Below are 14,314 nucleotides of genomic sequence, written 5' to 3' on the forward strand. Positions count from 1 at the left end.
TTTCTTTTAGTTTTAAGTCTTCCAGTCTTTAAAATTTTCTCCTTGGATTTGATTTTTGTAGGATATACTTTTCTAAGAGTTATCTATTTTTAATTTGAAATTTTATTTTAATAGCTGTTTTGCTTTTCTCTCTTTTTTATGATCATCTTGTCAGAAGTTTATTTTTTCAAAGAACCAGCTTTATTATTTGCTGATCCTCTGTTTTGACTTTATTTGCTGCTGTTGCCTTCCTTCTTTTTTTTTTTTTTTTTAATATATTTTATTGATTTTTTACAGAGAGGGAGGGAGAGAGACAGAGAATTAGAAACATCGATGAGAGAGAAACATCGATCCGCTGCCTCCTGCACATCTCCTACTGGGGATGTGCCCGCAACCCAGGTACATGCCCTTAACCAGAATTGAACCCGGGACCCTTCAGTCCACAGGCCGACGCTCTATCCACTGAGCCAAACCGGTTTTGGCTGCCTTCCTTCTTTCTACATCCTTTGGATGAACAATTTGTATATTTTGTTCTAAATTTTTAGGTAAGACACAGTGCAGAGTTTTTTTAAAGGTTTTTTTTCTAATTTTTGTATCTAAGTTTAAAATTTATTCTATATGGACTAGTTAACAGCATGGCCTGAGGTGGCAAACATAGGTTTTTATTTTCTTCAGTTTTAACTTTAACTTTATTTAGTAAATAGACAAGGCTTTATTTTGAATTGGTTCCATTTTAAATCACAGTTTAGCTATACACAAATCCAGAAACTAATATGTAGCTTAGAAGAGAAGCAACTTAGTGTGTTCTATTCTAATTTTTTTAAAATTAATATCTCAGTTTAAATTCCTAGTTGTAACAAGACTTTTCTTCAGTCCACCTAGTTCCAGGTGTACAGCACAGGGGTTAGACTTTTATATAATTTATGAAGTGATGCTCCTGATAAGTCTAGTACCCACCTGGCACCATACATCATTATAAAAATATTGTAAGCTAGGTTCCCTATGCTGTACTTTACATCCCCCTATTTTGTAACTGCCAATTTGTACTTCTAAATCCCTTCACCTTTTTCACCCACCTGCAACCCTCCGTCCCTCTAGCAACCATCAGTCTGTTCCCTGTATGGATAAGTCTATATCTGCTTTGTCTATATTATTCTTTAGAGTCCACATATAAGCGAATTCATAAGGTATTTGTCTTTCCCTAATTTATTTCACTTAGTATAATACCCTGTAGGCCCATCTACGCTGTTGCAAATGGTAAGATTTCATTCTTTTTTATGGCCAAGTAATATTCCATCGTGTACATGTACCACAGCTTTTTTATTTAATCATCTACTGATGGGCACTTGGGTTGCTTCCATATCTTGGCTATTATAAATAACACCGCAATGAACATAGGGGTGCATATATCTTTTTAAATTAGTGTTTTGGATTTCTTTGGATAAATACTCAAAAGTGAAATTGTGGGTCATAAGGCAGTACCATCCTCCCCAAGACACTAAACATGTGACTAAGGCAGTGATGGCGAACCTATGACACGCATGTCAGAGATGACACACGAACTCATTTTTTTGGTTGATTTTTCTTTGTTAAATGGCATTTAAATATATAAAATAAATATCAAAAATATAAATCTTTGTTTTACTATGGTTGAAAATATCAAAAAATTTCTATATGTGACACAGCACCAGAGTTAAGTTAGGGTTTTTCAAAATGCTGACACGCCGAGCTCAAAAGGTTTGCCATCACTGGACTAAGGTCATCTTGGGGCTTCCAGGGCAACCTGGCTGTCAGGTGAATATCACCAAGGGATGTTCATGCAGAGCATGAGAAATGCTTAGCTGAACCCTTTCTGAATTCTAGTCCATTAACTCATGACATAATGAAGCGGTTGCCATTGGAAGCCATTAAGTTTTCTGGTTGTTTGTTACACATAGCAATAAATTACCCAAACATTCTTTTACAGAAAATTTCACTGTGCTTCCTTTCTAGCAAATGGAGGAACCTGTTTTTCACTCTAACCCCAATATATTTTTGTCTCCTTTTATCTTCACAACAGGCTACAGACAATGTTCACTGCAGAGGTGGACACCCATTTCTATTGACTCTAGTAGCTTCTCAAATATTAACGTCCCAAAGATTTTCCTGGGAAATATTTCAAAGGCCAGTTCCTAGGACCCTCACCCAGATACTCTGATTCAGTAAACATAGTATGGGACTCAGGAATCTAAATTTTAAGAAACACCCAATTGATTCTGACACCAGTGGTCCCAAGAACATACACAGGAAAACATTCAATAAATCACACCAAAAACGGCGAGGCTTTGAACTGAGCCACTGCAGTGGGCACGGAGAGAAAGGAAGCCAAGGTGCTCTTCCCTGGCGCCACCCTCCAAGCTCATTTCTAGGCTTCTCACATCTGGATTCTTAGGTTCTGCATCCAATTAAAAACAGCATGGTGCCTGGCCAGCGTGGCTCAGTGGTTGAGCATCAACCTATGAACCCGGAGTTCGCGGTTCGATTCCCAGTCAGGGCACATGCCTGGGTTGCAGGCTTCATCTCCAGGAGGCAGCCGATCAATGATTCTTTCTTATCACTGATGTTTCTCTCTCTCCCTCTCTAAAAATCAATAAAAAGATATTTCTTTTAAAAAAAACCATCATGGTACACTTTTCACAGAGCATTTTATGTTTTTTCTTTTTATTTTAGCCTCTCAAACTCCTATGTGAAGTAGAACAACATTTGACAGAGAAGTGATTTAACTACATGTAACAAACATCGAATGCACTATGTCTGGGCATAGAGTACCTAAAGCTCGGAGCCCAAGGCTGTGTCACTCTGAGGTCTTTCTTTTACTTTTTCAAAGAATGTCAAGTTCTTCACATCAGAAACACTTCCACCAGGAACCATCTTCTTCGTTCTGATCACTGCAATCCTGCTTAATGACTAGGTTTGGATTGCTAACTTCCACAGCTTCCAGCAGCTCCTGGGCTTCCTCATCAAATGCCTCTGTGCACAACCTGAGAAAACAAGGGAACATCTCTTCTTGCACTCGATTTTCCCACAGCCCTTTACTTCCTCATGAAATTTTATTTCAATGGGATGGGGGACCATTAAAGTAGAGAGAGAATATTAACATGGCTGGGGAATAGAAAAAGAAACTGAGGGACATGCTGAAGGAGATATTGCAGCTGAAGGAAAATGGAATATAGGAGAGAATAGATGAAAATTTAAAAGAATCCTCCAAGAGCCCCCCTTTTTTTGTCGAGCAAAATAGTAATACTAATGATGATGATGAAAACAGCTAATATGTACATTGTTTATTGCATGTTAGGTACTGTTTTAAAGACCACCTATATTGACTCAGGTGAATAAGCCTATGTGTAGATATTATCATTTCATATTATCATCTTACAGATAAGGTAACTGAAACACAGAGAGACTGGGGACTAGCACAAGTTCAAATATCTATTAAGTGGCAATAAACTCAGGTAGTCTGGCTCTAGAGTTCGTGATTCTAACCACTATGTACATTGTCTCAAAACTCAGTGTTCTATGGGAGAACAATAAGGGCCTAGAAAATGCCCAGGGGTCCACAATCAGGTTGATCTCAGGGCCTGCAGTAATGAGTGGCTCCCCCAGTCCCTCATTCCAGAAAGCTTTCTTCCTAAGAAGCCAATGAAGACTTACCCTAGAACTTGTAGTTTACATTCAGGAGACCTCAAGACTTCACATAACTTCTTAATTCCTTCACAACCTAAGGTATTCTGTACCAGGTTCATTTTTATCAGTCTTTGGTTGCTGCTAAGAGTAGAGGAGAGATCCTGACAACAGAGAGAAGTCAAACCACAGTATTCCAGCCTGCAGGGAAGAGAGACTACAGATAAAATGAACTTTATCCCATGAAAGTCAGCAAGCACGAGAGATCTGGGAATGTAGGATAACTCTCAAAGCATAAAAAAATGAGTATGATTAGGGGAAATGCAAAGACTGTAAGTACTTATTCATTATTCTAAAGATTTGTGGGCTGAATATATCCCTTTCAATATCATGAATTGGAAATTCACAATTGTAATCCAGGGCATAAATAAAATATGGAAGCACACTAAGGAAAACTATAATGCAGTTGAATCCTTGAATGGCATTAAAACTATAACAACATAAGTAGGTTTTAGAAATAAGGTATTGTTTAAAAAGCAAGGTGTCTCTAGCACCATGCCATTTATGCAAATACAAATGCATGCACTGAAAAACAATATCATCTTTTACAAGGATACACACAATTCTATGGCAAATTTCAAACACATTAGGTCAGGTGCCTACAGGTGGAAAGGACAGTGCTTAGTGGAGATAAATTAACCAACTAACCAATCAATGACCAATGGGTCCTTGCACAAACCACTGATAATACAATACCATGAACTAAGGAAATATGTTAAACTCAATACCTGATGATTCCCCCCAACCAACTAATTTATATTTAATGTTCACTTTAATGTTTACTTACTCATTCAACAATTGAGTGCCTATATAGATACTGAGTATACAAAATGTTTTCTTAAGTTGATGCCCACATGGAACACACATTAGCATAGTGGAGCAATAGTCACACCACTAAATATGACACAAAGTACACAAATATCACACAAAATAAACCTTATGGTAAAAGGCATTATAAACATAAAAGATTATCAAGAATTCATCAGGCAACAATCATTCTAAATTTGTAGTCACTAATAACAGTCAAAAAAGCTGTGGTACATTACCCAGTGGAATACTATGCAGCCATAAAAAAGGAAATCTTATTTTTGCGACAGCATGAATGTAGCTGGAGATTATTATGCTAAGCAAAATAAGCCAGCCATGGAAAGACAAATACCATATGATCTCACTTATATGTGGAATCTAATGAACAAAATAAACTAATGAACAAAATAGAAATAGAGGCTTGGATACATGAAACACAGATTGACAGCTGTCAGAGGGGAAGGGGGTTGGAGGACTGGATGAAAGAAGATGAAGGGATTAGCCAAAAAATATAAATGCATACCACACAGACAACAATATGGTGATGGCCAGAGGGAAAGTGGGTGAGGCGCAGGTGGGCAAAGGCTGGGGGGAATGGGGACAGAAAGAGACTTTGCTTGGCAATGGGTGCACAATGCAGCGTGCAGATGACGTTTTGTTGAGTTGTACACTGGAAATCTGTATGGTTTTGAGAACCAATGTCACCCCAATAAATCCAATAAAAAATGCAGAAAACAAAACTAACAACTACAAAAATGAAAAACATGTCTATAATTATAAAGAAGATTTTTAACATTTTCATAGTAATTGAATTATTATGAAAAATCACTAAAAAAACATAGATTTGAACAACAGGATTAACGATCTTAACTGATATGAAATATTTCACCTAATCAACAACTCTTCATATTCTTTTCAAGTGCGCTATGGAGCACATATAAAAACTGATTATACACTAGTCCATGAAGCAAATGGCATCAAATTTCAAAGAACTGAAACCATGTATGTTCTCAGACTGCAATGCTAGAGAGTAAATATAAAAAAGATAACAAAAAAATTCTCCTATGTTTGAAAATCAAGGAATACACTTCAAAATAATTTGTGGGTTGAAGAAAAAAATCATAAGGGCATTTAAATATTTTAGACTACAAAATAGCAACACTTGTAGGATGAAATTAATGCAGTGATTTAAAGGAAAATCATAACTTTGAGTCTGGGGTGGAAAAGAAGAAACATTCATAAGCTAAGCATACAACTCAAGAATTTAGAAAAAGGAATGGTAAAATAAACTCAACCAAAGTAGAAGAAAAGAAATAATATAGAAACAATTAATGAAACATCATTAGATATCTAAATCACTAGCGATGACTCAGAAATTAAGCAAATAATAATATTAGACACTTGCCAGTAAGTTTTAAAATTTAGATGAACAGGTAAAAGCATAAGAATATTATTATCAAGATTATTTGATAAGAAAACCCTATATAAATGTATATATTTTAAATATTAGATAAGAATTTAAAGTCACACAGAGGAGGCTTCACATCATAAAGCTTCACCAGAAATTTCTACAAAGCTCAAAAAATAAATAATTCCAGTCTTGCACAACCATATGCCAAAATGCACACCTGACTGGCTAAAATTTTAAAGAATAAGTCTGACAAAAATGGCAAGAATAGAGAGCAATAGGAACTCTTCTTACAGACTGGAAATGGTAGAATAAATTGGTACAATCCTTTTGATAATGTTTGATAAATCTGAAGACATATATTCCCCCATGATATAACAAGTCCACTCCTAAATATTTACCCTAGATAAATACTTATACATGTGCCTCAGAATTTATGTATTAAAATATTTATAGCATCACTAAGTCATAAAAGAAAAGAAATACAAATAACCCCACCTACAATAGAATGGTTATTACAGTTTTTGGTGTGGTCATTCATTGAAATCTTTTACAGCAATAAAAATGAATTAACTACAGCTACATGAAGCAACTGAATGACTCTTACAATCATAACATTAAGCAAAAAAATTCATCGACGCCAAAGATTATGATTCCATGTATATAAAGTACAAAATCAGGCATAATTCAACCATATTAATGGTTTAAAATTACATATACTCATGGTTCACTTACAGGAAAACAAATAAATGACTGCCATAAAGTCAGGACAATGGCTGCTTACTGGGGAGAAGGGAAGAAGTTGTGATTTCAAAGGGAAGATTGAGGAGAATTTAGTTTGCTGGAGAAACTCAATTTCCTGACTTGGGTGTGGTTACATTTATTATTAATAATACATTTATTATTTTTTTAATATTAGTTTTATTCACTTTTCTGTATTTATCTTATATTTCATCATGAAAATGTTTAAAATATGATTTGGCAAAGCTTAAACATAACAGAAAATAAAAATAAAAATTATAAAATGAAAGTCACATTAGAAGTGGACAAGTGTATTTTCACAATTGCTGAATGACTTGAATGACTGCTTGGCTGTGTTCATAGTATTTTTGTCATCATTCGTCTGAGAGTTTCCAGAGAGTCCACTGCCTGCTGGCATTGAAACTAGTTGCAGAGAAGTCTGAAACCAGTGGATTCTTCATCTTCTGTTTCCTTATTTGTTAAAGATGCTTTGTCTTTAGACCTGTATGCCAATAACTTGTCCTGTGCGGACTTGTCTTTACTAGTATTTTTCTGGGGAAATGGTGTGCCTGTTTAATCTATAGACTGTGCTCCTTTGGGGGGTAAGGTTTCCTATCTTTAATTTTTTTATCTATTTGTCAAAAAATGTTTTTCAGGATCACTAATATGTTGGATTTCTTCTGTTGGTTTTCCTTATCTATAATTTTCCTTAATCTTTTGAAACTTATGCTAAAAATCATTTTTAACAAATAAGGACACTGAAGGGGAAGAATCTGCTGGTTTTACTAGTAGACTTTTCTACAACTAGTTTCAATGCTAGCAGGCAGTGGACTCTCTGGAAAACTCGCAGAGGAAGGATGATCAAAATACTATGAACACAGCCAACCAGTCAACCAAGCTCACAGAAATCGAAGACATTTTCAGATATGCAGACAAGGAGAATAGCACCCATGTCCTCTATTTCAAGGAAACAATGGGTCAATAGTCAAGGTATTCAATGAGCATTCCATAGTCTCTGTTGGCCACAAGCATCTGGTATTGCTGAGCTCTGGAATGGCCTCACAAAATTAAATAACAAGATTTTTTATTCTACCTCTCTTGCCAACCCCAGGGCAGTTTGATCACTAAATGCAGCTATCTCCTAAAATGGTTCACCTCTATTTGGCCCCTCCTGTGTAATGATTAGGTTGCAAGTGATACACTTGCATCCTAGGTTATCCAGAACAACTGTGGAATTTCAGGATTGCATCCTGACCATTCCTGGGCATGGTGCTTTTCTTTCCCTGACAGTAACTCCAGGCTAGCCTGGTTCGTACATCCTCCGGGTGGCAGGCCAGCAAGAAGGGACCTGTGATGTTCAAACTTATTCAGTTCAGACAGCTGGATTCTCATTTGGATTGACTAGGCCCCAGGTCATGAGGATAATGATCCTTTGGTTGAGTACAGTGCTAGACAAGAGCCAAGGTGTGGGGTAGAATGGCTTTCAGTAAATACTATAAAACTGCTTTTGTCCTTCCACCTGATCCCTCTGGACTGAAGGTACAAATGGGGGAATAGTGAAGGGATACACTGACTTCATTGCTGGGGGGAAGAGTAGCAACACCAATACCTGGGAAGGAACACCTTAGAACAGTGGTTCTCAACCTTCTGGCCCTTTAAATACAGTTCCTCATGTTGTGACCCAACCATAAAATTATTTTCGTTGCTACTTCATAACTGTAATGTTGCTACTATTATGAATCGTCATGTAAATATCTGATATGCAGGATGGTCTTAGGCGACCCCTGTGAAAGGGTCGTTCGATCGCCAAAGGGGTCACGACCCACAGGTTGAGAACCGCTGCCTTATAACTTGAGAGGTACAGGGACTGGGGAGAACAATGAAGACTCTCTTTTTCCAACAATGGAACCAACAATGACACCTGGCAAAATAGTTACATGGTCTGCTTTAGTCAAGCAACAACTGTGGCTGGCAAACTGACCCGTGACCCAGTTGTCATACTGGCCACACATGCTATGAGAAGAGAAAATCTCATGTAGACATGGCAGGACTTAACTATTCTGCTGTGCCTGAGACCATCAATGGCAGCCCCTGAATGTGGACCCCTCTCATATGTTTACAAATACAACCACAGGTAAACCTCTTTTCAGTCTGACTGATACAAATTCACAAACTTCCTGATGCCAGAAAAGCCTGGGTTAGGCCATATATGGCAAATGAAGGAACTGTAACTATTCAGTGACACTGCCCATATGACAAACCAAATCAATAAATGATGACCCAAGTCAAATACAACACAAATACCACACTGCAGTGGCTGGTGCTATATGTTATATGTTTGCAACTGGGCAAGTGTGGCCCAATGAATGTCTCTTTATTGGGGATGGGAATGCTGTGACCCATCTTTTTTCCCATTTATTTATTGCCAATGACACTAAGATTGGCAGGTCATTCTCAACTCCCTTTTATGAATTGTAATGGATAATAAGACCTATTGTTCCTCCCTGGGTCTAACTCAATTAGCTGAGTCCAGGACCCTAGGCACATAGTTGAAGTTGATACTGAAATTTGGCCTCTTCCTGTGCTTGGATACCTGTTGATAGTGGTGTTAATGAAGTGGTGTATAAGACAAATTGAACAAATTTGGTCCCAGCCTCTGTTGGTCAGATTAATTAGAATGCCCAATGGAGTGGCAATTCCTTGTGAAAATACACCAGAAGCCAAGGCTGTACTGTGTAGAAAAAAGAGTAGATATTGTTGGGAGACATTCTTCTATGTGTCTTTTGTCCTCCAACATTTTTGCTGATAACTCTTTACCCAGGTCATTTCCTAGGATGCATGTGTAATGAGCAACCTTGTTGGATGAGGTAATAATGTGTCGCTCTTCAGGACAAAGAGCAGGCTTACTCCCTGCATGTTATAAAATGGTTGAGTCCCCAAACTCAATGTCCCTCTCTTGGGATGTAACCTAATGCATGTGCAGGCATCCACTGGGCTCCTCCACAACAATCCTAGGGGACTTATGGCTCAAGGAAAACTGACACAAACATTCCTAATGCTTGTGTGGTTATGCATAAAGTCCTCTGTCTCTGGTAGGATTCTATGTCTCCTGTCAGCATCCATGAGACAGCAGTAGGCTATCTTATTAGGTAATAAAATTAAATTTCAGACCCAACAGTTACAACATCATCATTGCTGTGATAAAAACATATACACAGTCCATAGAATATGAAAAAGCAACACTGTCTTGTAAGATTCAGAGAGATATATCATAGTGCCTGGGCTTCCCACATAGAAAGCAAAATTTTTGTCCCAGAAGTCAATAATTCATGCTGCATGAGTGAAAATGTACTCTCCAATCTTAGTTCAAAATATTAAAAAGAAAATAAAAACCTAAACAATATCTAAACATAAGTATTCAGAACACAGGATAAGATTGTTAGGTTGCAAGGTCCTTGAGAGCATCAATAGCATTTTTCTAGATAGATGATGATTAGTAAAATCTACAACTTAAAAAAAAATAATTAATACAAGGCCAGATGGGATATCTGAAGGATGACAGAATGTGGAAGACCTAAATTAAATCCCATTTACTTAATGCATACTCTGTCCAAGGTGCTGAGAAGGATGTAAAGAAATGTGAAATATAGCTTCTATACTAATAACATACAATACACATTGACCCATCTATTTGAAATTCAGATTCTCACTTCTGAGAGTAACTTACCTTGTAACCCCATCCATTTTCCATCCTCTCTCCATATGCTAGTTTTCTCCTAGCTATACCAGCCACAAATAGCTTTCATTCTCCTAATGGAAAATTGAACTCACCCGAGCCTCTGAATATTACAGTTTGGATGTTTCAAAGCTTCACACAGAATTTTGACTCCATCATCCTGCAAGTCATTGTTCCCAAGGTCCAGGCTCCGCAGGTTTGGGTTGTTCAGAATAGCAGAAGCCAGGTCCAGACAACAGGCACTAGTGAGAACACAACCCATCAGCCTGTAAGAAATACAAAAGAAAAGGGAGACCTTTAGCTGTGAGACTTAATTAGTTTACTCCTGGAAGAGATTCCCAGATATTTGCACCTTTTTTTATCCTTTTCTATCTATAATCCAGGATGCACACAAGAAGGTCTAACATTACCAGTACAAACAGATGGATTTCTTACTATGCAGAAAATAAAACTGCTTTCTCCTACAAACAGGTCATCATCTATCAAGCTTGCCAAATAAAGGTGTAAACACTTATTCCTATCAATACTAAAAAAGATAAGCTTTCCCAAGAACCCACTGATGTCTATACTTTCTGTTTCTAATATCTTTTTTATATAAATGCTTTCTAGGAATCTATCTCAGAGTGTTATCTCCAAAGAAGCAAGAAGCTACGTATAAAAAGATATTTTCTGTCTTTGCAGGATATACAAGAGCATTTAAAATATGGCCTCAAATGTTCTCTTTCCCTCTTTGGTGCCCATCCTATTCCCCAACCATACAATCTATTGTTTTCCAAATATACCACATCTGTCCTCATTCCCTTTCTTGTCTCTCTTCTTTCCTTCTGCCTGGAATATCAACACATAACAAAATCCTCTTCATCTTTCAAGCCTAAAGTGACTCATGTCTCCTCTGTCCCATTCCTTGCTCCTTGGAAACTTCTGTCATATCTTTATAATAAAACATGAAATAGATTAGAGTCGGCATGAACTTTCTCTACGATCAGCATTTTGTGAGTTACTTGGGCATAAGAGCATCACCTTAATAATAACCTTTAGTCCCCTCATCATCTAGCTCATATCTGTTGTAAATATTGGTTAAGAGAACTGGCATGATCTACAGAGACTATAAAGGCAGCTGAGAAAACACCAGCAATGCAAAGGAGAGAAACTGGGCTAAGCAAATATCTTGTGGGTTTAGGTCACTTAGCAATTATATCTCCATAGCTGAAATGAAGGCATTGGGTTTAATGATAATTTCCATTGTGTAAAATTTTATTTTCCAATTGAATAATAATCGAGGAAATTTCAGAGAATCACATTGTAACCCATATCATATTGTATTTTCCTAAAGGAAGTACAGGCACTTATTAGACCCAAGAGTTCAGTCATTTTAGTGTTTACAGATGTGACGACCAACTTTTAAACTCATTTGGAAATTTGGTGGTCATGAGTCAGTCCAGTCAAGACAAACACCTCTGGGCATACCAACAATCTTGAATTTATAGTTCTAAAAAAACATTGTCTCATCCAGGCTATGGGTCAGTCCCATGGGAGTCCCTAGTGGGAAAGTGAGCTGAGACTGCTAAGTGACATCTATATCTTGCTTCACTCTAGCTACAACATTTATATAATGCAATGTTAAATATTGTGCAGTCATCAAAAAATCAGTAAGATAATCCTATATACTAAAAGGCTAATATGCAAATCGACCAAACAGCAGAATGACCGGTCGGTATGACGTGCACTGACCACCAGGGGGTAGATGCTCAAGACAGGAGCTGCCCCCTGGTGGTCAGTGTGCTCCCTCAGGGGGAGCACCACTCAGCCAGAAGCCTTGAGCCAGGCTCACGACTGGCAAGTGCAACAGCAGCGGCGGGAGCCTCTCCTACCTCTGAGGCAGCACTAAGGATGTCCAACTGACTGCTTAGACCCGCTCCCTGAGGGCTCCTGGACTATGAGAGGGCACAGGCCAGGCTGAGGGATGCCCCCCTCTGAGTGTGCAAATGTCATGCATCGGGCCTCTAGTTGTATATAAGTATTTTAAATGTGTTTATGAAATACTCTTGTGTGAAAAAGAAACTCAAAGTCACATCTATACAGTTATCACAATTACACATACATGTATCATGCAAAGATATGTATGCCTCTTCACAAAGTAAGAGAGAACATAAGAATAAACACAATTATTGTTAAAGAATGATCGGATTATTGGATAGTTTTAAAAATTCCTTCCCAGTTTCTTTAAAAGTGTTCCCAATTATAAGAAAGAAAAACCGGTAGAGCAAAATTTCAGCTTCATGGATTTAAGGTGAAGGACACAATAGAGTCACTGGGGCACAACCAAGGGAAAAATAAAGTGACTAACTACTGTTCAGCCTTATGGCCCTGGTCCTCCTTACCAGAGGAAAGTTGACTGTAATTACTGTATTAATTGGTTTAAAAAAAAAAAAGGCCAATGAACAGACTTTCTCAGGAAAAAAGAGAAAGAGGGAAATATTCTTTCCTCCAACAGATGCTCAGCTCTGTCTTTCTTTCCATACCTCCCCTGTGCTCACAGTAGTTAAAGCTACACAAAACCAATGTCAAAGAAACCTACTCCAGGTCCTGAAGATTGCAGCCTGGATGCCGAAAGACATCACACAGAAGCTTTACTCCATCGTCTTGTAGCTGGTTTGATGCCAGATCCAGATGTGTCAGACTCTTGTTGCTTCGGAGAGAAGATGACAGGTGCTCACAGCTACCTGAAGTGAAATGGCAACGTCGCAGCCTATGGAAGGACAATGTGAGGAAAATGGAATCATTGCTCCAGAGCCAGAGATTTTATCCTTGAAAAGATTTCATGTTACGATCTCTATCTACGTCTCATCAAACAGCCTCTTCCCTCATTCCCTCTTTGGCTGTCTCACTTGGGAAATATAGGTTTGCACCAAATTGGGCTACAAACTGGATTCATGTTCTTCAGAATTTTTATTATTATAAATAAAACTGGATAGAAATATAGTATCCTGTTGCAGAAATAGCTACATGGAGCCAAGAAGCAGTCCTATGGAGTAGAATGGGATTAATCACAATAAAATAAGTACTTTTTGTACATAATAAAGTGGCATTTCCAATCAGTAGGGAAAAGATATATTACACCATAAATCATTTCAGGACAACAGACCTGACATGGGGGAAAATAAGTTTAAGCCTTATAACAAATTTAATTTGGAGTACTTTAACATTTAAATGTTAAAAATTAATTCATAAAGAGTATGAAAAAGATGACATATGTGGATTTTTCTAAAGAAAGGTATTTCCCACTATGAAAAACCTTCTGGAAGTCATGAGGGGGAAGAAAACTAGACTTCAGAAAAAATTTTAAGCTTCTATATTCTAAAAATGACCAGGAAGAAAACTAGAAATACAGCAACATGATAGCTAAATTATTTGTAATACATAAAATATAATAGTAATAGAGTATTTTTTATATTAGTAAACATAATATATAACATAGATACAGAAAACGCCCAGAAGAAAACTGAGCCTATGAAGAGAGAATCCCTAGAATATTAAGGGCCAAAAAACATTAGAAAAGATGCTCAACATCAAACCCTTTTTAACATTATTTTCAATGAAGTAATTAACATTGATAAAAAAGATTGTAGATCCTCAGTGAGGATATCAAAATATAGGCCCCTAGACTGCTGAGGGAATAGAAACAATCTATATGGAGCCAATTTAACCATATCGTACAAAATTAAAATTTTGGCTCATCAATTCCATGTCTAGGAAATTACCTAATAACAGAATAAAGTGTGATCCAGCCACGCCAAAGAATGCTGTATTTCTGTTTAATGGCATTCCTACATATTTACCTATTCTGAGCCCAGACTATGGAACTGAACAAGTGGACTTTAGTCCTGAATCCATTTTGTTGTAAGCATTAGGCAAGTTGCATA

General features: G+C 37.3%; 1 protein-coding gene across 1 annotated transcript in view; it reads right to left on the reverse strand.

Moving 5' to 3' along the window:
• Positions 1-2,863: 2,863 nt before the first annotated feature.
• NLRP14 (NLR family pyrin domain containing 14) overlaps positions 2,864-14,314 on the reverse strand; it is a 28,694-nt gene continuing 17,243 nt past the window's right edge. Inside the window, exons 8-11 of the mRNA XM_070426693.1 lie at positions 12,970-13,140; positions 10,487-10,657; positions 3,670-3,840; positions 2,864-2,999 (exon numbers count right to left, since the gene is read on the reverse strand). Of these exons, the coding sequence (XP_070282794.1) occupies positions 2,864-2,999; positions 3,670-3,840; positions 10,487-10,657; positions 12,970-13,140 (649 nt within the window). The remainder of the gene's footprint in view (positions 3,000-3,669; positions 3,841-10,486; positions 10,658-12,969; positions 13,141-14,314) is intronic.

The sequence above is a fragment of the Myotis yumanensis genome, unplaced genomic scaffold (genome assembly GCF_028538775.1).
Source record: "Myotis yumanensis isolate MYYU_CA2020_CCGP unplaced genomic scaffold, mMyoYum1.0.hap1 SCAF_10, whole genome shotgun sequence".
Taxonomy (NCBI): domain Eukaryota; kingdom Metazoa; phylum Chordata; class Mammalia; order Chiroptera; family Vespertilionidae; genus Myotis; species Myotis yumanensis.